Source organism: Papilio polytes, unplaced genomic scaffold (assembly GCF_000836215.1).
Source record: "Papilio polytes unplaced genomic scaffold, Ppol_1.0 DF821956.1, whole genome shotgun sequence".
NCBI classification, from domain to species: domain Eukaryota; kingdom Metazoa; phylum Arthropoda; class Insecta; order Lepidoptera; family Papilionidae; genus Papilio; species Papilio polytes.
Window position 1 is genome coordinate 1,571,928 of NW_013527248.1, and position 27,317 is coordinate 1,599,244.

Sequence of the window (27,317 nt, forward strand, 5' to 3'; positions counted from 1 at the left end):
GTAGTTTGTGTTAAAGAAGTCAAAAACAGAAGAATAATGAACTATTTCTTAGCAATAAAATCAATTATTGCTAAGAAAAAGTTATTGTTGCTAGGTGTTTTAAATAAAAGACTTTTTATAAGTTTATTTAAATATAATATTAATACGTAGACAGTAATTTGGTGTATTAGTAAAGATAAATACTTTTAAAATCCTTTAGAATATATTACTACAACATAGGAGATCAATTTAATATTAAAACATGGTAGTTAAGCAACCAGCTAAGTTAGATGATTATAATCGATTATAATTTAAGTATGCTTAAGTGATACAGAAAACCGATTTGACAATTTAGAACGACACACGATAGGAGCAAAGTTTGAAGTAGCACAAAACAGGAGCGCCTGCAAACAAAATAAACAATATGACATTGAATACAATAAGTATAGGTAAATTAACCAATAACTAAGGGTCCGTTCAGACAGACTGTGGGGTAGATCACAGCAGATTTTGATCGCTAAAACATGAGCTTTATTCGATTGAGTCAAGGTTTAATTTTACTTTACAATTCTTGTAAAAGCAAGCATAATAGACATCTAGTGTGGCAGCTTTTTTAAAAAAAATTCATCACAAATTGTAAAGATTTTCTCGAAAAAAATAAACACTGTAACACACATATGACAAAAGATTGTAAACTTACGTGTCGCTTTCACCTTTGTTGGCTTCGATTGGGTTTGTGCCTGAGCGTTGGCCTTCTTCGCGTCTTCGGGCTGCGCGGCTTTAGTCACCCGTTTTACCACCTTGATGTCCGTATTCATTGGAGGTTGGTCCACGTAATCGGTATCAAGGTTCGGTCTAAAACAATCACATTATCGTAGAGAATATTATTAGTATGAATTCGTCAGTGATAAACGGTTACCTGTAAGGTCCGGCGATGCCTTTGCTGAGTTTTAGACTCTGCATTATTTTGTAGAGCAACATAGCGCGACCCATGTCGTCTACAACGTCCTTGCCATCGTCTGCGGAAGCCAGCGAACGCGGACCTCCCTCCACATTGTAATTCTAAAGAAATATTGCTTTACACTTTTTGTCCACGTTTAGTTAGTCGCTAAATAATCACTAAGGGAGTTCCTTAATTTGTAATCTTACTAATATTATAAATGTGTAAGGTTAGATGGATGGATGTTAGAGTTTGTAGCCTAAACTCCTGAACATACCTCGAAGAAATTTGGCTTAGTCTAAAAAAACATATAGGCTACTTTTTTTAAATTCCGCGCACACAGAGTCGCAGGTGAATGTAAGTACCTGATAGATGTCTTCATTGAGAGACCTTCCGGGCTCGTCGTACCAGTCGAGGGCAGCACCTGAAGTGACCAGCAGTGCCCATACAGCTGACCACAACAGCATGTTCTTGTTCCTTAGAGTTGAAACACAAATTCAATACGTCATGAGACATTTGGTAATCAGCTTTCACAGGTCCAAACCTACACTAATGTTATTAGTTGTTTTGGATTTGCGGCTGGTTTCTAACAGGCGCTTTAACTTTTCAATACGTAGCAAAAGTTTTTTTTAAAACTTGTGTTTATGCATGTATTTCATCAGGGGAGATCCTCATTCAATAGATATCAAATACAATAAGTAAATCCCTTTTTTCTTATTTGGAGCAAACAATACATCGTATATTTCCCCCTTAGCGATGTCTGGTATCGATTTTCTTATGAATAGAACCTCTCTCGTCTGCCCTTTTCTCGCAATAAATGTACCTTGTTAATAATTAATATGTACATTTCATATTGCGCCAAAAAGGTGATTATTTTACTTCTTCTTATTAACTCAGTAATTTACAATAAATTGTTTTGTTCCTGTAGCTTTATGAATGATGTTTATTGTTTTGTCTTGTAAAGTTTGATTTATTACGAAAAATTACTTTACTTTTCAACATTAAATATCGTAAATTTTCATAGTAATATATTAACACTTGTTAACCAAACAATATAAATAATAAATAATGCAATGAACACTATTTAATAAGCCTGTACTCAATAAATGAATCAATAAATCCACCCTCCCAGCATATCCGCAATTTATTTATAGCGCCTGCCGCGAACGTATAGCAATATGCCTCTGCCGTCAATTAGCAGTTGCCAGGTACTTTCAGATTAATTGAGGTCAGACAGGGGGATGTCTGCAGGGAGGTGAGTGCAAAAATATACTCGGATATACTTACATTTACAACTAGAACATAGAAAGCTTTAGTTTTCATGTTAATATAAATTGATACAATATATATTAGTAACGAACGGAATCAACGGAAACAAGGATCTTGAAAATCAGGATAGATTATAAATATAGTAAGTAAAGGAAAATTCCTGAAATAAAATTAGTAATTGAATTTGCTTTATTTTTATTCTTTTGAAGGTATCTTGGTTTTATTACATTTAGTAAACATTGTAGATGTTTCAATGAAGCGTTTGTTACAATGTTGTATTAACTTTGACGAATATACTCGAAGATTTTTTATTACTGGCTATTCAGAATCAAGGTATTGTTAAGTTTTATGAAAGGAAATTTTAATTAAAAACTGCTATAATAATCTTTAGTTTACATACTCTACACAGTCAAGAGAAGTCAGTAAAATATGAATATTGATTGTCCACTTAAAAATTCCTTTAAATTGGGGTAAAAATAGACGCCTAGCATTTTTTAACTAACCTTATAGATCCCATGTCTTCAAAGCACGTTAGTACAGTCTTTTGCAGGCCACACAGAGGTTGTTTAAGGGTTGCTCCCGGCGCACGACTGACGCCCTTCCCGCCCTACCTCTATTTATATCCTTACCTGTAAGTGGGCGGATTTCATTTTTTTCTGTTTTCTTTTTGTTATTTAAGAAATGTTTTTTAACAAGACGAGTAGAAACATCATTATTTGGGACTTCGAGTTCTGTGGCATTTATTTGTAAGAGTCTTATGCTGATACGTAAATTTATTCATTCACGATATCATATTACAAAACTCTAAAATTATAAGTATTAGGGCCTGTCTCACCATTGGTTGATAGAGCTTGGCTCGGACTCGGATAGCTTAAAATTGACGTCACTGTCAGATAAGAAAACAAAATTCGATTTCTATCACACTTTTCACACGTTGGATTATTATCAGACAATTTACAAATTGGTGGGACAGTGCCTTACTCTACTATTTTAAAGATGTATTATACATACAAACCTTCCTCCTGAATCGCTACATCTATTAAAACTGCATTAATATCCGTTGCGTAGCTTCAAAGATCAAGCATATATAAGGACAGAGAGCGGGAAGCGATTTTTTCGATTATGTAAAGAAGTAAATATAATATGTTCGTCTGTAAGGATCTTGATTAGGATTTTCTAAGCGTGGACTTCCACAATTGTTTCTCCCTATACAAGTACATACTCTTCTTGATGAAACTGACAAAATAACAGTATAATTATATAAAGTTGTTTTGTTTGTAAATCCCATGGTTATTTTAAATTACCATAAATGTAAACGAAGGTTATAACTAAGTGAAACTGATGTAACTATATGAATTTAAAACAATTTATCTTGTATGCCGCTTATCTGATAAGCCTCTTATATGAACTTTGGATATCGTTAGTTGAGGCTAAAATAAAACAATACGTAAAACTAACCTTTTGTATTACAATAAGAGAACCTTAAGCCCATTTTAAGATGTCTAACTGACTACATAATTAAAAGTATTTGTGTTCTTACAAATTAAGTTATTTCAACTTTATTACGAACGTTGTTAAACAGTAAAACCTTGTTAGCGCAAATTTGGACCAGTTAAGCCATTTTGACAGGGCGGAATTTTAAATAGTGTATAATATGCCTATCCATGTCAGCTACTCTCCAGTGAAAGTCCCGTCGAAATTGGCCCGAAAAACTCCGTAACGAAGAATACCCAAGAATAACGCGGCTTGCGGACAGACAGACGAAAAAAAAATTAAACGAGATTTTCGTCATCGATGTCTGTCCTAAGCGGTATTTCAAAACCGATACGACTTAGGGTCGTATTTGGTGGTCGTTGACCACCTCGGTGATCTCGCCGCTCGTTTGCCCCCTTTTATTATAAAAAAAAATCATCTTCCCTAAATCTGAAATTTTTCTTTTGAAACAGACACTCCAATTTTATTATATGCATAGATGAAATATTATGTTTTTAATGTGTCTTTCTATGCGCATGTATGATTTTGGTTATGGTTCGTTTCAATTGTTTTACGACCATTCAATACCAGCCCATTTGGAAGTTCAAGTTCATTTTTTTCTTATTACATGCTTCCGAACTTTATAGAAGGGCGTTTGTATTTGTAAAGCCGTTTGTTTAAACCCTTTTGTTGAATCTAACCCCTTTTCTAAATCAACTTGTGGAATTAATCAATGCCAGTAATTTCGACAATAAAGGGTTTCAAATACTTTTAGGTTATAAAGTATGTTTTAAAATATTTAGAACCAGCTGTTGCTTGCGACTTGTTGCTCACAGATAAATTACCTTTCTAACTATGAAAGATTTTTAAAAATAGGCCCAGTAATTTTTGACATAATTTAATACACAAAAATACAAATTTTTCCACTTCATAATGTTAGTATAGATACAGATGACGCAATAGTACTATAAGAGATTTCTATAAATTTCTTTCAGTTTACCGTTTAAAGAAATTCTAGATTCAAGTTGAAAAAAGGTAATTAAAACGATAGAGGCATCACTTCAAGAACACTTAAAGGCTTTCAAGTTGTAAAGGAAGGGCACGGGGCCCGCCCACGCTCTCTGCTTTCCTGAAAGTTTACGATAATGGCCCCGCAGGCTGTTAGCAAAAGAACCTCAGCCAATGTCGGAAATATTTACAAACATATTAAAACTCTAACACTCTTCGGAAATTATTATTACCTTGATGTTTTTTTCTGTCTTAATTACGTTTTGTCTGTTGAAGAATTTATTACGGCATAAATAGTAACTAGTTAGTTCTATCTGTATTTAAAAAAGGCTAGGTAAATAAGTATAAGTAAATAAATTCATAGGACAATAAAGACAAAAGAAGTCCGAAGTATATAAGTCTTGTTATATTTATAATTTTTGGAAATAAGATAGATTAGTTTGATAAACGACGCATATGAAGTATCGAATTAAATTTGTATGAAGACTAATGCCGTACTTAATAGACAGGTATTGTAGTGACGAAGCAAACATGCATAGCAAACACTTGTGAGCTGTCGATATTTGGTTTAAATAAAATTTATCGAACTTAACTAAAGTGACTATCTTCTTATTAAATAATTCAGAGGACAATTCTAGTATTGATTACAGTATAGAGAATTTAGGGATGACAATAATAATATCGTAATCCAATTCGATTACAATTTCGACAAACTATAAATAAGAATAAGATTGATTAGTTTGACAATTCATTTGACAATTTAGTAGGGATGGATTGTGTAAAATCAGGCATGAATCTTTTCGATTTTTATTCTGATAGAAGTTGGAATCGATAGATTCATATTTATAACCTATGAATGTAAAAAATCACTGTTTTCTTAAATTAATAATGACCTGCATAACTATTACAAATAATGAGAGAAAATACATTATATTACTACTACAGCCGTACGTCATCGAATTGGATTTCGCTATTATTAATGTCATCGCTAAATTCTCTACACTGTAATCAATACTATAATTGTCCTCTGAATTATTTAATAAGAAAGTAGTCACTTTAGTTAAGTTCGACAAATTTTATTTAAACCGAATATTGATAGTTCACAATTGTTCGACATGCGTGTCTGTTTTGTCACACCGATACCTGTCTTTTAAGTACGGTATTTACATTCATACAAATTTTATTCGATATATTTTTTTAAATAGGCAAACTATAAATATTTACTTGAATACATGAAGTTATATAATAATAAAAAAAGTCAAAGGTTGAAATTTATTTGGTTGACAATATTACCCATTTTAAGTAATACGAGATTTACTTGTTACTATATTAATGTTAACTATGTACATCGTTAATTAATCGTGAGAAATGTAGGATCTGTCTAACTTCCTAATTACCAGTACCATAAGGTTCTATGTATATGTAAAAATATACGAATTATAGACACATTTTCAAGGGCGTTGTGGCCGAGTTTTGCTTTAATAAGTTACCACGTACAAAACTTGTTTCAGTAACACATGAAACTTCAACAACACGATATGTGTTTATTTTGAACTAAAATGATAAATCAAACAATTTTAATAAACATTTTTACAATTTACATACGCATTTCTAGTGCTCTTAATACTAACGAAGACAGCAAATTGAACTTTACCGGATTGGGATTTAAATATGGACATAATGTTGAAGAACATAATGTAATCACAGAAGATGGATATATACTAAAACTGTACCATATCCCAGGGAACGACAGAAGACCTGTACTCCTAGTTCACGGGATCATCGACAGTTCTGATACTTTCATCATCAGAGGAAACGGATCGCTCGCTATAACTCTTGTTAACAGAGGCTACGATATCTGGGCTATAAACACAAGGGGTAACAGATGCTCAAAATTGCATGAATATTTAAATCCAAATGATGGAAATTTCTGGAACTTCAGTTTCCACGAAATGGGATACTACGATCTACCTGCAACGATCGATTACATTCTCGAGAGAACGAATCAAAAGCAATTGACTGCGATCGGTCATTCGCAAGGCAACACCCTCTTTTACGTCCTGGGATCAACTCGACCAGAATACAATGAAAAAATAAAAGTAATGATAGCTTTAGCTCCGATATGTTTCCTACACAATGTGAAGCCGCCAGTATCAACTTTGCTAGAATTATTACCAACTGTTGGTAATTTATTACAAACTTTTGGTATGGAAGAGGTGTTCAGTGATGAAGCAGTTTATAGTGGGGTAATAAAATCGCTCTGTAATCAGAAAGAGGTTGGTTATGAAGTGTGCGCGCGTGGTGTTTTCTTCGCAATCGGTGGCAGTGATTCTTCAGAATTTGAACCTGAGTTTCTTCCGGTTGTGGTGTCCCGTTATCCTACGAGTACATCGAGGAAGAATGGAGTTCACGTCGCACAAGTTGCTTTGCGTAGAAGTTTTTCTCAGTATGATTACGGTCCGATGAGAAATATCGCAGTTTATAATACGATAGTACCACCGTTGTATGATTTGGGGAAGGTGAAGATGAGAGTAGTTTTATTTGTAGGAAGAAATGATGGAATGTCATCTATACGAGATACGGAATTGTTGAGAGATAGACTACCCAATGTCGAGTACCGCCTGTTAGAACACAAGAAACTCAATCATTTGGATCATGTTTGGGGACGGAATATGGACCAGTATCTTTTTCCACATATACTATCAGTATTAAAAAAGTACAACTAACTAACTAGTTTTTTTTACTGTTTACATGTTTAAAAACATTCATAATCATTTTCTTCAGATTTATGATGTGAGTACCTTTTACGATATGTTTAGAAAAAAAAACAATGAAAAAACCTAACACCAACCTGGCAAGGTTATATGCAAACATATTTTGAATTCATTACAGATTATATAACACACTTCCTGATTATTCATTTTACTGCTTCACAGATTTAGCAAGCATATGATAATGCCTAATTAAAATGTACATTATTACTGGCTGTAAAGGATGATATTTTGCCACAAAGTAGAATTAAAAATTGTCCGTTATGTAAAATGAACGCGGATTACCCATGAAATCATATCTTTTCTATCTGCAACTAATTTAAATGTGACTTGTAAATATTTGCTTTGATTTAAAACATGAACTAATCAAGGCTGTTCGACGCATTAGTTATTCTTGGCCTCATTTTATTCGAATGCATGTACTGGTTAATTAAAAATATTTTTAAGTATACTAGAATTCAAATTATTCCATAAAAGGGTGATCGACCCATTTATAGAATAACTAGCTTTCGCCCGAGACTCCGTCCGAGCGGAATTGAAAAAAACATAAGTGAGTTGCCTATATGTTCTTCCAGACTATCCTCTAAATCTATACCAAACATCGAAATCCGTTAAGTCATTTAGGCTAAAAACTCTAACAAACATCCATACATCTAAATTTTCGCATTTATAACATTAGTAAGATTAGTAAGATATGGTACTCCATCCAAATCATACTTGATTTAAACAATTGTTTTTAAATGTCAAGCCCATTTTTATGTTGTTTTTTCAAATAGTCGAGTATAGCTGACTAGTCCTAGGTCATGACATTTATATTGGCAATTAAAAATATATTTAACTCAGCACCAACATTATTGCAAGTATGAAATGATGCTAACCGTGAACTTCCACTGTCGAAAAATACAATATTGTCATCCCTGTCACTCTGTTTAAAACAGATAGAGATATAAAATGTATTTGTACATGTGCTACCACAGCTTGAAATATAAAACATTTGTCAGCAAAAATGCTAAATAAGGCAATGTAAATGATACACAAACACGTTCATTTTTAGAAATATTCGTGTTTAGACACATTATTAATTTTAGTATTCTATCAGTTAAAATAGAATTTAGTACAGTGAACGTTGTGAATATTCGGAAATTTTCTAGAATGAGCAAAGGATGGGACCTTTTGCTGGCTATTATTGGTAAGTGTTTTACTTTTAAAATCGTACTGAAAAACTTAAGTAGCTGTACTAGAGAGCGTGGTTAAGTAAATATGCAAATAGTAACCCTTAATGTCCATCAACTTTCCATGCAAACAACTTATAAAAACAAGAAGAACGAGTACAAACATATCAAACACATGTTAACAACCTCTGTTATTTTCAAAAGGCAGAAAAGAGATGACGATTATGTTCGCAAATGTGTGTCGGCAGTGAAAACCAACGGTAATGTTAGCGCAAACATTATATTTATTTGCGCGGACAAGGATCTATCAATTTTGCCACCAATTAACTGATGAGCAGTTCTGAAGAACCGCGTAGTTGCTATAGAATTGTTCCTACTAGTGGCCATGACAAGTCAATAAGAACTGACTGCTTTATCTTTATCTTTACTATTATAATGAAGCGTAAACACACACATCTTTGTTGCCTAAGATGTCAGCAATTACAGCATATTTTTGAATAATTCTTTTTTTAGTAATAAGCCCTACATTTACGTCACGTTTTAGGCTATATATTTTCACGCCATTAAACTTAGGGGGTAAATATTTTGTATAAAAACCCTAATGTGGGAAAGAGACCATAAGTTGCTGCCAACATCAAGAAAGAAAGATTGCTAAAGTTTGTCATGTTATGTCATTTTGACATTTGCTATTGATAATTTGAAAAATGTAAACAATAAAATAAAATTTTCATGCGGATAAAGCCGCACGGGAACAGCTAGTATTAAAATAAAACACGCAACGCTTTGGCAAATGTGGCTACCTATGAGCAGTGGTCATTTTGCTATTTTGGCGAAATAAGTTGATTGCTTGCTCCTTTGTTATCTTATATTTAAACCGGCGGCACAAATTTGTTAAGAACTTCAAATATGTAAAGTTGTATGACGTCTATACCTAACTTATTCCACCGATCTGACGCAATAAAGTACGACTTTTACGTTTAAACATCTAGTGAAGCTAATCGAATATCGATTTTGCAAACGATCGATTAAAATCATGAACGTAATAAAATAAATCTCAGGTTTCAAATGTTATAACACATGAGTTGTATATTTGTTTTTTTTTTAAAGAAAATGTGAAAATGACAAAACATGTGCCAATTAGTCAGTTGCAGTCGAAACGAAACCTGTTGTTTGATTTAAAAGGTTTTTGTGGCTCAATATCTCCAATAAGTCGCGGTTAACTCAACAGTAGTTGATAAAACCATATGGATAATATAGATAAATTGTAGAGGTAATTTTTTTTAAATCGATACTGAGAAACGATGTTAATGTGAAATCGATTTTAAAAACATAAATCAAACGTACCTCACTATTTACATTGGCATTTGGCATGGCATTCCAATAGCATCAGCTGTCAGTGTCACGTTACATTTTATACCGCAAAATCCGCAAAAGTGAAACCGCAAGTTGCAAGTGCAAAACCACTCTTATTAGTGATTTTTGCTTCCAATAAGAATCATGTATTTAGTGAATTACTGAAAAAAGCCGTGCTTTAATTTATTACACTGATGTATTTTAATTTTTACACGACTAACCTTAGCCTACTTGGCTAACTAATTACATGAAAATAGGTTATTTCAGTGTATTGGTAAAATGACCGCACCGGATTTAAATGATTTTACAAATTATGGATCGGTTCGTAACCATCCTGGACACGAGTATACGGTGCGACAGGCCTATGAGGATGGTAAGGTTCATTTATTTATAATATTAAAATTTATTTTTGTCATTTGATTTCCTCAAGGAAAATACTCATATACCAGTCGAAAGTAACCTTGTAATTGTTATAAAAGAATAATCTAGCAAAGATAGCTATGGAGAGCTCTCCCTTCATGTTAGTTTCAAATGTATTGCCATAAACATTAGATGGCTATACAATTCCAGTCATGTGTAGATGGGCTACCAACTTCACGAAATTGGTTTTGCACTTATAAAGATAACATATTTTGTAAAATCTTAAAAGTCAATATTAATGAATGGACTCAAACTATGTAGACTTTCTTGCAATTCATAACTGTACATGAGATGCAAGAGCATTCTAAAACATGATCATTTTAAAAGGAAAAAAGTAAAAAAATGGAAAGGTGAAATTTGTTCCAGATTTTCATCAATAGGTTTGTTTGCTCAAAATTCTAGAAAGTTGTTCAATAGCTCTATTACATTCTCTTTTTGTTAGAAAAATATTCATTCCTTACAAAAGTAACTCAAATGTTTATATCAAAATTTCTCGAATGTCATTGCTTTTTAGTTTTTACGTACAACAGTTGTCGCTATGATTTCTTTGTAACATGATACAAAAACCCCTCTAAATATTGTTTTCCCTATTTCTCTTTAAAATAGAGATAAAATGTTTTCTTTCAATATTTCAAGTTTATAGCAGCAAGCGGCCACATCTATTTGCCAAAATATCAAAGTGACCATTCTCTAGAGATATCTTCAATTGCAGATGCATTTAATTGATAAATTTCTGACAGTCTTGAAAGCTAAATTTTTCAATACATAAGAAATATCATAAATATGCTATTCCTTAATAACCATGAACATTAATAAACTCACAAACTTTCATCAAGGTAAACCTGTTATTTGATTGTCTTAGCTATTGACAACATTTGAATATATAATTATTGCCAGTATAATATCAAAGTATGAGTTATATCTAATATTAGGAAACAAAATACTGCAAGTAAAAAGATTCCAGAAAATTCTACAATATTGTGTGTACCAACCAATGATTGAGGCTAAGCTTAGGGAGGACAGCTACTATTAAATCTAATTTATTAAAAGCAGTTTTTATATCTATTTTATGTATTTTGATTCACTACAGGGCAGGGGTTTAACACTGGTAGAGCCCGCTTTAATATCTTCACATTAATGGGTCGGCTCGCCTGGTATAATACCACAATCACACAGAAGACAGCCTTAAAGTGGGAGCAATTCCGCGTTTTGTCTTATGAGTGTGGTGCTGGAGGCCATATTTTAGTTCCTTTGCCTTTCCACCCTTTCTTTAAAAAGAAAGGATGGGAAGGAAAAGTGGATTTGGCAGCGGAGGAGACGCATGGGAAGAGGAAATATCCTCTTTATATGTGTCTCCTCCTTCGATTAAGGGTAGGCAATGCATCTGCAATTGCGGATGTCTATGTGCAGTGGTCGCTTCGCCATTTCGGCAGATTCAGGTGGCCGCTGGCTTGTTTACCACCTTGTATTATAAAAAAAATATGGGGGACTGCCTACCCTTTCAAAGCCCTTGCTATCAAATCATATGTTAGTTTTCAAGCTAGGACCAATTTAATAAAAATAATTGTCATTTTAATTGAATGTAAATGCTTATTGTATCTAAAAACAAAACAGTTAACAATACATAATGTAACGAACTGGAATGAAAACTATTGGAACATAATTGTGGCCGTCTTTAAATGATTTGTGCCATTTCATGTCTCGACATTCAATCAATGTATGGTCAATACACTTGAGTTAGTGTAGCGTCCAGTCTAGTTAATGCGATACAATTGCTCGGTTGTACAACATGCCTGTTTTATGGTTATTGTTCTGTGAGTGTGAAAATTCATTTACAGTGTAACATTTCTATTTTGCTTATTTTACCATGTTTTAGTGTAGCAAATTGTTTTGTGATAATCCATTTTTCATTTTGTGTATTTGTAATTGTGAGTTTTTGTAACATTGCATACATTTACAATTCCATTTTTTAAGAGAAAAATAATATTGAAAATAGGCTCAGTATTTAATGTGTTTTATTTCAAAATAAGATTGTTTAAACTACGATATTGATTCTTTATTCTAAATAAATTTCCTTTATATTTTATTATCATAATAGATTTGATTTCTGTTTCTTTATTGATTCCTATTTCATTGTATTAACCTAATGCACTTGAAAAAAATCTAAGATAGCTGTTCCGTTTACATCTTTCCTCTGTCAGCTGAAAGTAATGTAAGAGTACATAAATAAATATTTATTCCAGGTGGTATAAAGGCAGGAGCAGTGCGTGCAGCACGTTTGGCTTATGGCATCCTCTCACGACGTAAGGCAGCGGAGGAGGGTGTAGCCAGGCTTGCTCGGGTTCTGTCAGCGTTAGATCTGACCGCTTTAGGAGTAGGCAGTACATTAGGGGTTGGAGTGTATGTTTTAGCAGGAGATGTAGCTAAGAACTACGCGGGACCTGCTGTGATACTATCATTTCTTTTGGCTGCAGTGGCTAGTGTATTTGCCGGTAAGTGTTAATAATATTGGTATAGTATTTTTAACTAGATTTCACCCATGACTCTGTGTGTGGTATTAAAAAACTAAAGTAAGTAGCCTATGTGTTCCATTCAACCATTTAGGTTATAAACTCTAGCAAACAACCGTCTAAACTTTCGCATTTATAATAATAGTAAGATTGTCTTACCTTGAATAGACAAAGGGACGTATATAATATTTCCTATCCCTGTACATTATTGATGTTTAAAAGCATTTCATCAAATTTTATGTTTGTTAATTGGTAATAAACTTTTAGGATGAAAGATGATTGTTTATCAATCTGTTGATACAAGGTCAGTGGTTAACCGAACTATAAAGCTTGTACTGTGCATGTATGAAGTCTTTATGTAGAATCAAAGAGCTATTATTCCCAATTATATTATTTATAAATATATTTGAGTTTATATTGGTGATGAAGAGATATTTTATTTGGAAGAGAAAATTTGAATTAGTTGTTTTTAATGTAAATTTAATAGAAATGAAACAAAATCGAATGTGAAGGTAACATGAAAAGAGTTATGGACATCATAAGATTTCACTTTTCATCAATTGGGTCTAAATCTATATTGATGTTATGAAGACGAAAGATTTATATTTTTGTATGTATTGAAATAACTCTAAAAATACTGGGCCGTTTTTAAAACTTCTGGCACCATTAAAAAGCACATTACTGAGTGACAGGATACATCTTTACTTTTTTTTTTACTTTCTCGCGGGCGAATACGCGAGCAACAGTTAGTAATATTATAGAGAGGAAAGATTTGTGTTTTTTATGTATGTATAACTCAAATGTACTGGGCCGATTTTAAACTTTCTTTCACTGTTAGTAAGGCAATTTATCTGTGTGTAATATAGACTATATTTTTTTAATTTCACGCAGACGAAGTCGCGACCAACATCTTCATTTAAAAATGATTTTTTCGAATCAAATTAAGTCTTAATTTGAATAAAATACGAGGGCATATTTAAAAAAAAAAACAGTTTTTAAGGAATGTTACAAAATACTGGTAATAATGATTTCTTTTTGTCTGCAGGTCTGTGCTATGCGGAGTTTGGTGCTCGCGTGCCTAAAGCGGGCTCTGCTTATGTATACAGCTATGTGTGTGTTGGAGAGTTCATGGCTTTTATTATTGGATGGAATTTAATATTGGAGTATATAATAGGTAACACTAAATTAATGTTAACAAAGACTTGAAAATAGTATAAGAGAAGTGTCATTTTGCAAAACTCAGGCTTTATTTAGGCAGGCCCTTAGTGTGGATTTGTGCTAAATTTATTCACTACAAGACTGTCATTAAGTGATTATTAGTATGTTAAATCTACACTAAGGGTGTCATAATGGTAGTGCCCGCTGTAACATCTTAGCACTGCAGGGCCGACACGTCCGCTGTAATACCACGACCACACAGAAGACAGCCTTGAAATGGAAGCAATTCCGTGTTTCGTCTGATGAGCGTGGTGCCGGAGGCCTAATTTAAGATCCTTTCTCTTTATCACTCTTCTTATAAGGAAAGGATGGGAAGGGGAAGTGGATTTGACGGTAGAGGAGATGCATAGGATGGGGAAATATCCTCTTTATGTGCGTCTCTTCCTCCGTCGGATAAGGGTAGGCAACGCATCTGTAATTGCGGATGTCTATGGGCAGGGGTCGCTTCGACATTTTGGCGGATTCAGGTGGCCGCTTGCTCGTTTGCCACCTTATGTTATAGAAAAAGGGTCTTAATTAATGATTTTCAAATACTGAAACCAATCTTAAACACTTCACTGCTTCCGACTTTAAAATATTAATAATATTTGGAGTTTAACTGTGGCCTTATTTTTTAAGACGCTGTATGTTTTTTAGTAATCGACTGTAAGTGACATGGACAAGTGGATATTAGTTTTATGTGATTGGCTAAACGGAGTAATGATAGGTTTAACTAGCTGTTCCCGTGCGGCTTCATCCGCATGCAATTATAAAAAATTTATTTTATTGTTTACATTTGTCAAATTCTCAACTACAAATGTCAAAATAATATTAATAACCTTAATATTGGCAGCTTGTAGTTTATGGCCCCTTTCCTACATGAAGGTTTATTCCCAATTTATTTACCCCTTAAGTTTAACGGCGTGAAAATTTATAACCTAAAGCGTGACGTAAATGTAGGGCTTTTTATTAAAGAAAGAATTATTCAAAAATATGCTGTGATTGCTGATATCTTAGGCAACAAAGAAGTGTGTGTTTACGCTTTATTATAATAGTATAGATAAAAATAGCATTTCTAAAGTGTTTTTCCATACAGGTGCAGCGTCTGTGGTGAAAGCATTAAGTGAATATTTGGACTCTCTGTTAAACAAAGCGATATCAACACAACTGGAAGCGGTATTGCCTCTGAACACGCCACATCTAGCTAAATATCCTGATTTCTTTGCGTTTTCGGTTATTATGGTGTTTTCAAGTAAGTTTCTTTCATTTAGATAATGCTAGCTTTCGCCCGCGACTCCGTCCGCGTGGAGTTAGGCACAAAAGTGAGTAGCCTATGTGTTCTTCCAGACTATCCTCTACATCTATACCAAATTTTATTGAAATCCATTCTGCCGTTTAGTCTACAAACTCTCACAAACATCCATCCATCCATCCATCTTAATTTTCGCATTTATAATATTATAGTAAGTATGGATGGATGTTAGAGTTTGTAACCTAAACGGCTAAACGCATAGTCTGGAAGAACACATAGGTTACTTACTTTTGATTTCTTTTAATTCCACGCGGACGGAGTCGCGGGCAAAAGCTAGTAGTATAAAGTGTAATATTTTTACTTCTTAGTTAAGTGCCTTTAAAATGTCGGTATTCTTTTTAATGTTTTTTGTGTATTTTAGTTGCACTCGCGTTTGGTGTAAAAGAATCGACGAAGTTCAACAATTTCTGTACGGGCGTTAATCTGTGTGTTGTTCTGTTTGTTATTATATCCGGCTCTTTCAAAGGTAAATGAAAACAGTCATTTTTTATCTCTTTTATGTAAGTTAACATTGTGATTCTTTAATCATAATACTTAATTGTATAGCGGTAGCGAATAAAGTTACATAGCTTGGAAAAAAATCATTCGCGACCAAGGGCGGATCCAGCTTTGGGGCCAGTTGGGGGGGGGGTCACATAGTCAAGTCAAGAGCTTGACAAAATATGTAAATATATTTTGTCAAGCTCTTGACTAACCAGCTCAGGGAGGTCTTGACCCTCATGACCCCCCCATGGATCCGCCGTTGCTCGCGACTTCGTCCGCGTGGAATTAAGTTATTTTTTAGCCAATTTGTGGTTCCAGACTATTTTCTACATCTATGTCATTTTATAATCCGTTCAGCAGTTCTGGAGATATCTTGTAACAAACATCCATCCATTATCCATCCATCAATTTATCTAAACAATAATAATAGTAAAAAGTATGGTATTTGAGGGCAACAAAAGCAAATACGCTACAGACCTATTTTTTTTAAATTTAGGTATATAAAATTGTAGCTTATTAAAAGTAAATGTTTTCTAATATGTTTGTTTCAGCGGACACAAAGAACTGGCGCATCCCCGCCTCCGAGGTGCCAAAGACTGGGGGCAAAGACTTCGGCAGCGGGGGCTTCGCCCCGTACGGGCTCGCGGGGATCATAAAGGGGGCGGCGGTCTGCTTCTATGGATTCATTGGTATGATATTTATTACAAATATATGTTAAAATGACTATTTTGTACCCGTATACCATTTATAGTAATAAATTCTTAATAATTACGTATGAATGTGAATTGAAGATAAACTTTTTAATAAAAAAAAAACATACAGACGAATTGAGTACCTCCTTCTTTTGGGAAGTCGGTCAAAAATGCTTTTGCTTGACTTTAGATAATTATTAACTTTTTTTAGTCGAAGATTTATAGATTTATAGATTTTTGCGTATGGAACAGGATGGATGTGACGTTTTCTCTTCTATACTTTCCGTCCGTTCAGATAGAGGAAGACCGAAGAGAGTATGGATGGATTATATGAAAAGGATATGCTTAAGAAAGGAGTGGATTCAGATATGACGGCTGATAGAGATGTATGGAAGAGCAGCACATACTTTGCCGACCTTCCGTAAGGGATAAGGGCAAGTTGATGATGATGAATTCGCACAGGATCTATTATTATTATAAATGTTAGGTTTTGACTGTGTGGCGACCGCTGGCGAGGAGGCCCGCCGCCCCCAGAAGACCATACCGTTCGCGGTGGTCGCCTCGCTGCTCATCGTCTTCCTCGCCTACTGCGGCGTCTCCTCCGTGCTCACACTCATGATGCCTTATTACATGCAGGTAACCTAGTTTTTTTATTGACACTAATTAGTACACTACGTCAACTATAGCAGTAATGTCCCCCCGTACTCTGTACAGTGTGCAAGACAATAGTCCCCTCCCCTTCCAGATTTTTTTACAAACAAAGGATGAGAATGGCAGTAGAATTAACAGGGAATAAGACGCGGTATTAAAAATGTCTTCTTTCTATGTTTGTCCCCTCCTCTGTCCATTAATAGGTAGGCAACATATCTGTAATTCTATACAGTCTAGTCGCTTCACTATTTTGGCGAATTTATGTAACTGTTCGTTTGTCACATAGCGGTATAAAAAAATGACACGTAAAACATTTCAAGATGTATCAGAATTGCTGATAATGTTACCTTATGTCCATGTAGTTAAAGTTGATTTTTGATTATCAACTTGTATTGAGTAAAAAATTATTGATTAGCAATTTTTTTCGCAATAAAAAGTGTTATTGTTGTCTTTTCTCTTCCAGGACGAGAAAGCTCCTTTCCCTTTCGTGTACGACCAGCTGGGCTGGCCCTGGGCGAAGTACGCGGTCAGCGTCGGCGCTATTTGCGCTCTGTGCTCAAGGTAACAACAGTTCATATAACTATCTCTCTCACACACGTACGTTTTCATTCTATCTCACTCTCGCGTTTTCAATCGTCATTTATATAGCGTATGTACAGTCGGGGAAAACCGCGGCGTTCCATTTCAAGAAAAATTACCTTGTTCATTTAAATGAGACAAATTCCACCTCTCCCTATAATTTATTAGATAGCAGTGAATGCGGAAGAAGGGATAGTAATAAAAAATAAACTAGCTGTGTACTAACTGACTTTTTTATAGAGATACTGTTTAACTTGTTACCGACAGCACGGCAGCCAAAAATACAAAACAAAACTTTTCTTCCAACTTAAACATCTTTATTTAAACTTATCTACATGTTTGCAATTAATTAAAAAAATTATATCGCGATCTTGACCTCTTGTCTCTCTTTTTCTTCTCTTGTTTTTCTATCTTCTTAATAAGACACCACTCAAATGTCTCGGTGGCCAGCAACCTCTTTGGTTATATTCATACTGCTTGTCAGACAAAGAGGTTGTATTTTGCACTTACAAATACATTTACAAGCTGCATTGTATTTTTGTTCCGCGTCTCGTTTCTTGATATTCAAACGATAGCTTTTAAGAACACCGTTAATTTCCCCGACTGTACATATAACAAATTTTCTGTAGTGTACGTGTTTTAAACTTTGTTTTATAAGATTAAAAATTACTTACTACTAAGTTTCTCCTAAAATCCATTTTTTCTCAGTTTACTAGGCGCAGTGTTTCCCTTACCGCGTATAATCTACGCGATGGCGTCCGACGGGCTGCTGTTCAAGTTCATGGGCGCAGTTAGCGAGCGCTTCCAGACTCCGCTCGTCGGCACCATCATTGCGGGACTGTTCACTGGTCAGTTTACACTGAATATACTTATTTAACAACATTTCCCAAAAGAAAATAAATGATTTTTTTTTAAATTTGATAAGTAGCCTATGTTCTCTTGTAAACTAAACAAAAAAAAGTTTTGAAGACGCCTTTTAACAAACATCCATCTAAATTTTCTAATTTCTAATATTACTAACATTTATGGTAAATATAATTATTTTTTATAAGGTAGCGATAAGTTAAAATATGGTGTTTATTTAATTTATGTAAAATCGATGGATTTCCATCAAAATATTTTATCTGTGGTTATAGTTCTCACGTATTCTTGCACTTTTTTTTATAAAAACATTATTTTATTTTATATCTCGAAAAATATATATTAAGTTAATAAAATTCAATTTAAATGCTATTATTTATAAATTTAATTTTTGATTTATATTATTTTCTATACTAGCTTTCGCCCGCGACTCCGTTCGCGTGGAATTAAGTAGCATAAGTATTGTTCCAGACTATCCTCTACGTCTTTGCCAAATTTCATCAAAATCCGTTCAGCCGTTTAGACTACAAAATCTAACAAACATCCATTCATCTAAATAATAATGTTAGTAATCATACTAATATTATAAATGCGAAAGTTTAGATGGATGGTTGTGAGAGTTTGTAGCCTAAACGGCTGAACGGATTTCGATGAAATTTGGCATAGATGTAGAGGATAGTCTGGAAGAACGTATATGCTACTTGATTTTTTTTCAATTCCACGCGAACGGAGTCGCGGGCGAAAACTAGTAAGATATATAAAGTAAATTGTATTTATATATGTACTGTGTGAAGGTACGCTGGCGATGATCTTCGAGTTGGAGCAGCTAATCCATATGATGTCAATTGGCACACTGCTCGCTTACTCCATGGTCGCCTCCTGCGTCTTATTGTTGAGGTAACATTTACACAAATACTAGCTGTTCCCGTGAGATTTTATCTGCATAAAATTATTTTATTGTCCACATGTGTCAAATTGACAATTGCAAATGTCAAAATGACATGACATGACAAAACTTCGCAATCTTTCTTAATGTTGACAGCAAATTATGGTCTCTTTCCGACATTATTGTTTTTATCCAAAATTTTTACCCCCTAAGTTTAAGTGTGAAAATATATAGCCTAAAGCGTGACGTAAGTGTAGGGCTTTTTATTTAATAAAAGATTATTCAAAAATATGCTATATTTGTTGACATCTTAGGCAACAAAGAAGTGTGTGTTTACGCTTTATTATAATAGTATAGATATATCCATACTAATTTAATAAAGCGTAAACACACTACTTATGTAAGATGCAATCACAACAGATTTGTTCATAATTACTATTTTTTGTAAAAAAAACTATAACATGCTTTAGGCAGTTATCACGCTATTAACCTTTTTGGGTAGATAAATTGTAAAAAAAATGACATGCGGGAAAGGGACAAAAACTGCTAACCACAAGGTTGCTAAAGATAGTTTCTAAAATTCGCGGCCAATGGCAAAGGCCTTTGTCTTTGGACATTTTCAATTAAAACTTTCACAAATGTTAACAATAAAATAAAGTTTTTATTTTGTTTTTATGTTTCCATTTGTAACAAGACTTGTGAAATCAAGAATATATATTCACAAGAAAATTATAATCACGTTATAGTAAAAAATGTTTCAATAAACCCCATAACATATTATTAAGTAACACTGCAATTCCTGGTAGATACGAGAGGAGTCTATCAGGTCACAGGGCCGTGGAGCCGCTGAACCTGAGCGCGAGGAGTGTGCTGCGGCAGCTGGTGAACGCGGACCAGCTGGCGACGCCCTCCCGGCTCAGCAGCGCGCTGGTCTCCGCCCTGGTCGCCTTGTACGGTCAGTGGACTATAATGAATTACCACATAAGTACAATCAGGGTCTTTCGCGGTGTTGTACTTTAGAACATTTGTCCTTTTTCGTTGTCATGATAAACTCCTAACACTCTTATAGCAAGTAATGTCGCTAATATTATAATAAAAACGTTTTTAAATTGTTTTTTTAAATGTGTACAAAACATTCAAACAAGTGTTTAATGTGGAACACTGCAAGATTCCCTGATTGTACAGTCCCCATTGTTTGCAGTATTGTACTTACAGAAAACCAGTAAATAATTGAAGTAATTATATTACTTTAGATATTGGATATCGTCAATTTACATGAGAAGTATGGACGTATTTCTTACGGTAAATATACCAGTAATTGGTACTATGGTAGTTGAAAAGCACTTTTATCACTATTCTACCAGTCCTAGTCCTTAGAAACTTGTGTAAATACAGAAGAACCTCGATAAGTCAAAGTCCAAGGGAAACACAAAATATTTTAAGTTATAGAGGTTTTAAGTTATCAAGGGTCTATGTTATAGAGGTTTTGGGCTCCGATGGGAAGGGAACATATTATTTTTTGAAGTTGTAGAGGTTTTTATGTTACCAAGGTTTGAGTTATCGAGGTTGGTATGGTGTGCTATGGATAACCGATCTTTGCCTTCAAATCCCGCCATTCGACTATTGTGAATCATATCCTAGCAGAAGCTTAGAGCTTAGTTGGAATGGTTAAAGGAAATATTAGTAAATTAACAAAAAAATACTGATATTTTTATTAAAAAAATTAACAGATTTTTGAGCAATTTTTCTTAGTATTTCTTCCTAATTGACGATCAATTATTGGTACATTTACCTTATTTAAGTGAACCTATTTGAAATTCCGAAGCGTTTAGTAAAGTGCCAGTAAATCTGCATACCAGGTGTGTGGTGCCTGGTGACGATGGTGTGCGTGTCGCGGCTGGGCGCGGCGGCGCTGCGCGGCGAGGCGCTGGCGCTGGGCCTGCTGGCGAGCGGCGCCGCGCTGCTGCTGGCCACGCTCTACTGCCTCTCCCGGCAGCCCGTCTCGGAGAAGAAACTCGCCTTCTCGGTCAGTATAACCACAATCCGGTAATAACGAAGTGACGGCCCCGGACGAGACCCCTGAGGGAGCCCTCGAGCTTAGTAATTCATAAACGAGGTTTAGGACCTTAAGGCACTTAGCCATTTCAAATCCAGTGAAACTGTAAATGCCTCTTCAAGGTAAAAAGTTCGAAAGTAAAGTGCGTTTTTTTTTACTTTAAGTTAATGTTTAAAAATACTGAATAACGAGGTAATTTTTTTTGCGAAATTTGGCATTTTTGTTGAAACGGTAAGGAAAAATGAAGTAAAATTATAACTAACTGGCTGTTCGCGACTTGGTCTTCGTAAAATTAAAAATTTACCTTATGTTACTCACAGATAAATTACCTTTGTAACGGTAAAAGAAATTTTAAATTCGGTACAGTAGTTTTTGAGTTATTTCGATACATACAAAAATATAAATCTTTCCTCTTTATAATATTAGTATAGATGAAATAATGTAAAGGTTTTAAGCTTTAAATGATGTAGTTTCTGTGAAATATTCTATAGCTAGTTACATATGTCTAAGCCAGAGTTTCCTAGACCTTTTATTTCGTGGACATCTTTCAGAATACTGATTTCAATAGACTCTTGCTGAAAAAACATTAATAAAACACCGCATCTAGATTCCAGGTGTCTACTTTGAGTGACACTGTACTAGGCGTTTAGTGGAAATGGGGTTTAAGACAATTGCGATGTGTTGTGCAGGTGCCGCTGGTGCCGTGGCTGCCGGGAGTCAGCATCCTCATCAACGTGTACCTGATGCTGAATCTGGACTACGCCACCTGGCTGCGCTTCGCCGTCTGGATAGCTGCCGGTCAGTCACCTTACACCACAAATATATATTTATGTACTATTATTATAAAGCGTACACACACACTTCTTTGTTGCCTAAGATGTCAGCAATTACACCATATTTTTGAATAATTCTTTTTTTAATAAAAAGCCTTACACTTACGTCACGCTTTAGGCTATATATTTTCACTCCATTAAACTTAGGAGGTAAATATTTTGGATAAAAACTCTAATGTGGGAAAGAGACCATAAGTTGCTGCTAACACCAAGGAAGCAAGGTTGTCACGTCATGTCATTTTGACATATGCAATTGATAATTTTACATATGTAAACAATAAAATAAAATTTTCATAATGTTATGCGGATGAAGTCGCACGGGAACAGCTAGTATATACTAACACTATTGTTACAGGTGTTAGCTTATTAACTATTTTGATATATTCTTAAAAGTTATTCGTTAATCTGTGTTATTTATCAATACTATCTCTTATATATCTATATCTTTATTTAATACAATATTGTAAGGAAAATATAAGGAAACGGAACGAATAGTGGGGGGTAGTTTTATAAAATACATGGCTTCTCCAGTGGTAGTGCCCGCTTTAACATGTTAGCAGTGCAGGGCACGCCAGTAACACCACGACCACATACAAGACAGCCGTCAAATGGAAACAATTCCGTGTACAGTCTGATGAGTGTGGTGCCGGAGACCTAATTTAAGTCCCTTTCTGTTTAACATCCTTTTCTTTTAAGGAGAGGATGGGAAGGGGAAGTGGATTTGACGGTGGAGGAGATGCATAGGAAGGGCAAATATCCTCTTTATGTGCGTCTCCTTCTCCGTCGGATAAGGGTAGGCAACGCATCTGTAATTGCGGATGTTTATGGGCAGCGGTCGCTTCGCCATTTTGGCGGGTTCAGGTGGCCGCTTGCTCGTTTGCCCTTTATGTTATAAAAAAAAGGGAGTGGCTCAGAGGCTCAATCGCCATCAAGCTCAGTGTTTTACTAGTCGTGACAACGGAACGTTCGATATATTTGCGTTGTCGCATTGGAGGTCAGTTTGTGTGTTTTAAAGTAATTTACAAGTATTGTTAATATGGCCGTCCGTCTATATTTGAAAAAAAAAATCATTTGTGTCTAAATATCTTACACAGGTTTTTGAAACTCTTTAGGATAGAAATTCAATGAAACAACTAAATAATGAAAAGGTTTATTATATTTTCATATTTTTAGGACATTATAGAATCAAAATATTTACATACTTGTTATAAATTATGTTGACTTAATCTGCAATACATTAAAAACAGTTATTTCTATACTAATATAGGAAAACTATGTTTGTTTGTAATGAATAGGCTCAAAAACTACTTAGCCTATTTTAAAAATTCTTTGACCGTTAGAAAGGTTATTTATCTGTAAATAAAATAAGCTATATTTTTTTAATTCTTTGTTATTATTTTTAAATTTCGAACACGGAGTCGCTGGCAAAAGCCAGTTAAAAATATAGCCTATGTGATTCAGTGATAAGATATAGTGTAAAAAAAATAATATCGGCCAGTAGTTTTTGAATCCCTTCAAAACATAAAAATACATTTTTTTTAAATTGTTACTATAAAATTATATATAACATTTTAAACATGACAAACGAATTATATAATTTTTATTTTTAAATTACATTGCTTCATGAATAATGATGCAAATTGAAACACTATTTTAATTTTCAGTATATGTATCTGTATTCAAAATGTCAAAAATATAAGGAAATAGATAATCTTCCATATGTAGACCGCTAACGAAATCAAAATGGTTCATCTTTCTGCGGGGAATTACTAAATACTTGACAACATTAGGTAGTCTCTCTCTCAGTAAAGCCACGTCTTCTATAGTCGACAATTTATCATTTGCACCAACTAATAAAGCAACTTTTATATTAACAGCACTTAAATTATATTCCATTGGTTCAGTTAAATTGTAAATTTCTATATTACGTTGTATTCCGTAATCGTAGTTAGCGAATTTCCTTCTCAAACTCACTTGAGCGAAATGTACAAGATCTTTTTCTGAAGTACCTACAGGGAAATGATCAACAAATGTACTAACAAAACTAGGTTCAAACTCATCTATGTCATCACCTGATAACGAAAATAATAAATCTAAAATACATGTTTTGTAACCAATAAACGGTATACGACAGTATTTACGAAGAATATTAACAATTAGAGAATTATCACCAAACACTTCTTGCAAGTTAAGGAGTTTAGCGATCCTATCAAGTTTGGGAGACACTTCAATTATCTTACTTACCGGTGGTTGAAGGTTTTGTAAGAAACATATCGGTGCTAAAGCTATTAAAATATTAATTTTATTATTATATTCAGGTCTCGTTGATGTCAGAACATAACATATAGCATTACCTTGTGAATGTCCCAATAAATTTATTTTTTTACTCCCAGTTAAATATAAAACCGTATCTATTATTGCTGATAAATCGTAGTATCCAAATTCATGGAAAGAGAAATCCCAGAAATCATCAGAGTCCGGATCTAGGTAGATATGTTTTCTGCCGTATTTATTTCCCCTGCAGTTCCCAACCCAAACGTCGTAGCCGTTAGCAGCCAGGGTTAGAGACAGGGAATTATTTCCCCTGATGATCCAAGTATCGGCGGAATCGGTTATCCCATGCATTAATAGCACCGGTGTTTTCACACTTTTTACACTTATTATATGAAATAGTTTTAATATATACCCATCTTCGGTTATGACAATAATTTCTTCAACTTTATATCCATATTTATTTCCAATTTGAACGAAATTTAATGGTTTCTCTTCGAAACCGAACGCGTACAAGTTGAACACAATTAAAAACAGAAAGACTGTACAAGTCGCCATGTTAATTGTTAACTGTATACTGATAAAGTTTAGTAGGTAGTTTTGGATGTTTTTTACCGATTTTTTTTAAGGTTAATTGTTTTAAACAAATGAATGTCGTGTAATTTGTCTGTCTTAGATAATGCTTGCTACAGAATTGTGCATTAGCGGTTTCAAATTTAAACTAAAGACTTCGATTTATAAGAGAATTTATTGCTACACAAAAAGTAACATTTTCATAGAAAAAAAGCAAGGAAAGTAGTTAATGCAGCTTAGCAGCTTTGATCAGATTTAATAAATAGATTGTAAAGTGCTAATGTTATGGATGTATGGATGTTAGTTACTACATATCCCCAAAATGTGGAAACTGATCACAGTCGAGGAAAATGCCATCATTCAATGAACCCGGATATGTTTATGGTTCCCGGAAATACGTTTGTTTTTTTATATTTTTACGATAACTCCGCTAGCAATTCCTTTTAATTCAATCATATCACGTGTGTTCTTTACACTTCCCTGCTTTACACCATATTTTCCTTGCAGGTTTAATAATTTACGTAACATACGGTGCGTGGCACAGCGCGGAGCGGCGCAAGACACTGGACAGTGTGCAACTGGCCGACTTGCATAACGACAGTCGCACGGAGCTGCTGCAGCGCGGCGGACTGCACGCGCTCGGCTGACACTCCGCAACAGGGGGCGACTGTCTGCATGGCAAGTGTCTGCAAGGCGAGTGCCCGCAACATGGCGACAGTCATAGTGTTTGCGACGCCATCAGTCCTAGCGGCACGGTCGTCTCATTCGTATCGAGTATTTAATTCTAAATTCAAATTCGGCTTAAAACTTGTGTGTTTGAAAATCGAATTCTATTTAAAATTTTTGAGTCTTTGAATTCTGTGTTTAGAATTCGAATTTTAAATTTATATTCGAATTATAAAATTGAAAGATTGTATTTTTTTAAAATCGAATTCTAGAAAGTTCTTATTCTGTGTTTTAAAATTAGAATTCAAAGTTTTGAATATCGAATCATTGTACAAAAATTGTTCGATTAAAGAAAAATAATTTGTTAAATGTTGAATTTGTTTTTAAAACTCAGAATTTGTAGGTTACAATTTTGTAAACCGCTACATTAAGATACGCATTTATAGCTTTGTACTTAGACACTTAAAATAGAAACTGTTTGGTTCCTTTTAGTAATTTTTACCAAAGTATTGCCTGCAAATGATTTCTCTTGCTTTAGTTTTAAGTCTATTGTACTTTTAAGTGTGTTTGCAGTGAAAATACCAAAATAGTTAAGATCTATGTCTAGGATTGTGTTTAAGACATGGTTTTTGTGTCACAATTACAGTGTGACATAATTACTTATCAGAGAATTAGTCGTAGTTAAGGAAAAAAATTTTAAACCACATAGAGAATGTATTTTTACGGAATTTTCCTTAAAAAAATTTTAGAAACGCGATTAAATTGTTTTTTTTTTTTTTACTTCTATGACATTTTAAATGAAGATTATGTGAAAAATGTTTTGGCTCCTCTGTAGACTATCATAAGTCACTTTTTTTTGATTCAAACAATGTTTTATGGTAAATATTAACTTCTGTGTAAATTTAAAATTAATGTAAGAAAGGATATCTGATAATGGTTGTCTATCATCTGTATAATATTTGTATTATTGTTTAAAATTTTAATTTTGCAAAATTTAAACATACATTAGTTTCCATAGGGATCATTTTAAGTAATTTTATAAAATGACAATAGCAGATCTGTTATAATTTGGACTCGAATAAGCGTTTGACATTTTTATTATTTTAAATGTAACTTTTTTATTTGTACTTAAGTGATTGTGTGTAACAGTATTAGAAAAAAGGCTGTGAAACGGCAATTTTTCAATAAGTATTGTTAAATGTTGAATCAGTGTTATTTTTTGCAATTTAATTTACCCTTTCATAGTTTTTATGCAATATTTTGTGATTAAACCATTCCTCTGACATTTGGCGGAGAAATAAAGCTTTTACCAATAGTGTTTTATTTTTTTATTATTTCCCAATATTAAATTATTTGAAACAA

The 27,317-nt window shown here is 34.0% G+C and overlaps 4 protein-coding genes across 5 annotated transcripts; 2 read left to right on the forward strand and 2 right to left on the reverse strand.

Annotated features, from left to right (window-relative positions):
- Nucleotides 1-162: 162 nt before the first annotated feature.
- On the reverse strand, nt 163-10,041 carry LOC106107604. Its single transcript, XM_013288497.1, has 6 exons — nt 9,957-10,041; nt 2,692-2,817; nt 1,285-1,396; nt 899-1,041; nt 680-834; nt 163-383 (listed from the first exon to the last, which is right to left on the reverse strand). The coding sequence occupies exons 2-6, from the start codon at nt 2,703-2,705 to the stop codon at nt 331-333; spliced, it is 477 nt and encodes a 158-aa protein (XP_013143951.1). The 5' UTR covers nt 2,706-2,817; nt 9,957-10,041; the 3' UTR covers nt 163-330.
- Nucleotides 6,193-7,574, forward strand: LOC106107602 (lipase 1-like). The gene has a single exon (XM_013288495.1). The coding sequence runs from the start codon at nt 6,229-6,231 to the stop codon at nt 7,393-7,395; it is 1,167 nt and encodes a 388-aa protein (XP_013143949.1). The 5' UTR covers nt 6,193-6,228; the 3' UTR covers nt 7,396-7,574.
- LOC106107599 (cationic amino acid transporter 2) lies at nt 10,009-27,273 on the forward strand. Of its 2 annotated transcripts, none has more exons than XM_013288491.1 (14): nt 10,009-10,338; nt 12,629-12,877; nt 13,941-14,069; nt 15,189-15,344; nt 15,766-15,870; nt 16,439-16,576; nt 17,067-17,215; nt 17,694-17,791; nt 18,518-18,657; nt 19,465-19,567; nt 20,363-20,511; nt 21,416-21,582; nt 22,302-22,410; nt 25,797-27,273. In XM_013288491.1, the coding sequence occupies exons 1-14, from the start codon at nt 10,245-10,247 to the stop codon at nt 25,934-25,936; spliced, it is 1,926 nt and encodes a 641-aa protein (XP_013143945.1). In that variant the 5' UTR covers nt 10,009-10,244; the 3' UTR covers nt 25,937-27,273. The 2 variants fall into 2 exon arrangements, with proteins under 2 accessions (XP_013143945.1, XP_013143946.1); XM_013288492.1 differs by lacking the exon at nt 10,009-10,338 and adding an exon at nt 12,044-12,199.
- On the reverse strand, nt 24,052-25,790 carry LOC106107601 (lipase 1-like). Its single transcript, XM_013288494.1, has one exon. The coding sequence runs from the start codon at nt 25,272-25,274 to the stop codon at nt 24,099-24,101; it is 1,176 nt and encodes a 391-aa protein (XP_013143948.1). The 5' UTR covers nt 25,275-25,790; the 3' UTR covers nt 24,052-24,098.
- Nucleotides 27,274-27,317: the final 44 nt, after the last annotated feature.

Coding starts and splice junctions, on each gene's coding strand:
- LOC106107604 (XM_013288497.1), bottom strand. Junction 1,042..1,284: donor TCAATGAAGACATCTATCAG/GTACTTACATTC, acceptor ATATTTCTTTAG/AATTACAATGTGGAGGGAGG. Junction 835..898: donor GGCATCGCCGGACCTTACAG/GTAACCGTTTAT, acceptor TGATTGTTTTAG/ACCGAACCTTGATACCGATT.
- LOC106107602 (XM_013288495.1), top strand. CDS start 6,229: ATGATAAATCAAACAATTTTAATAAACATTTTTACAATTTACATACGC.
- LOC106107599 (XM_013288491.1), top strand. CDS start 10,245: ATGACCGCACCGGATTTAAATGATTTTACAAATTATGGATCGGTTCGT. Junction 19,568..20,362: donor TCCTGCGTCTTATTGTTGAG/GTAACATTTACA, acceptor AATTCCTGGTAG/ATACGAGAGGAGTCTATCAG. Junction 20,512..21,415: donor CGCCCTGGTCGCCTTGTACG/GTCAGTGGACTA, acceptor TCTGCATACCAG/GTGTGTGGTGCCTGGTGACG.
- LOC106107601 (XM_013288494.1), bottom strand. CDS start 25,274: ATGGCGACTTGTACAGTCTTTCTGTTTTTAATTGTGTTCAACTTGTAC.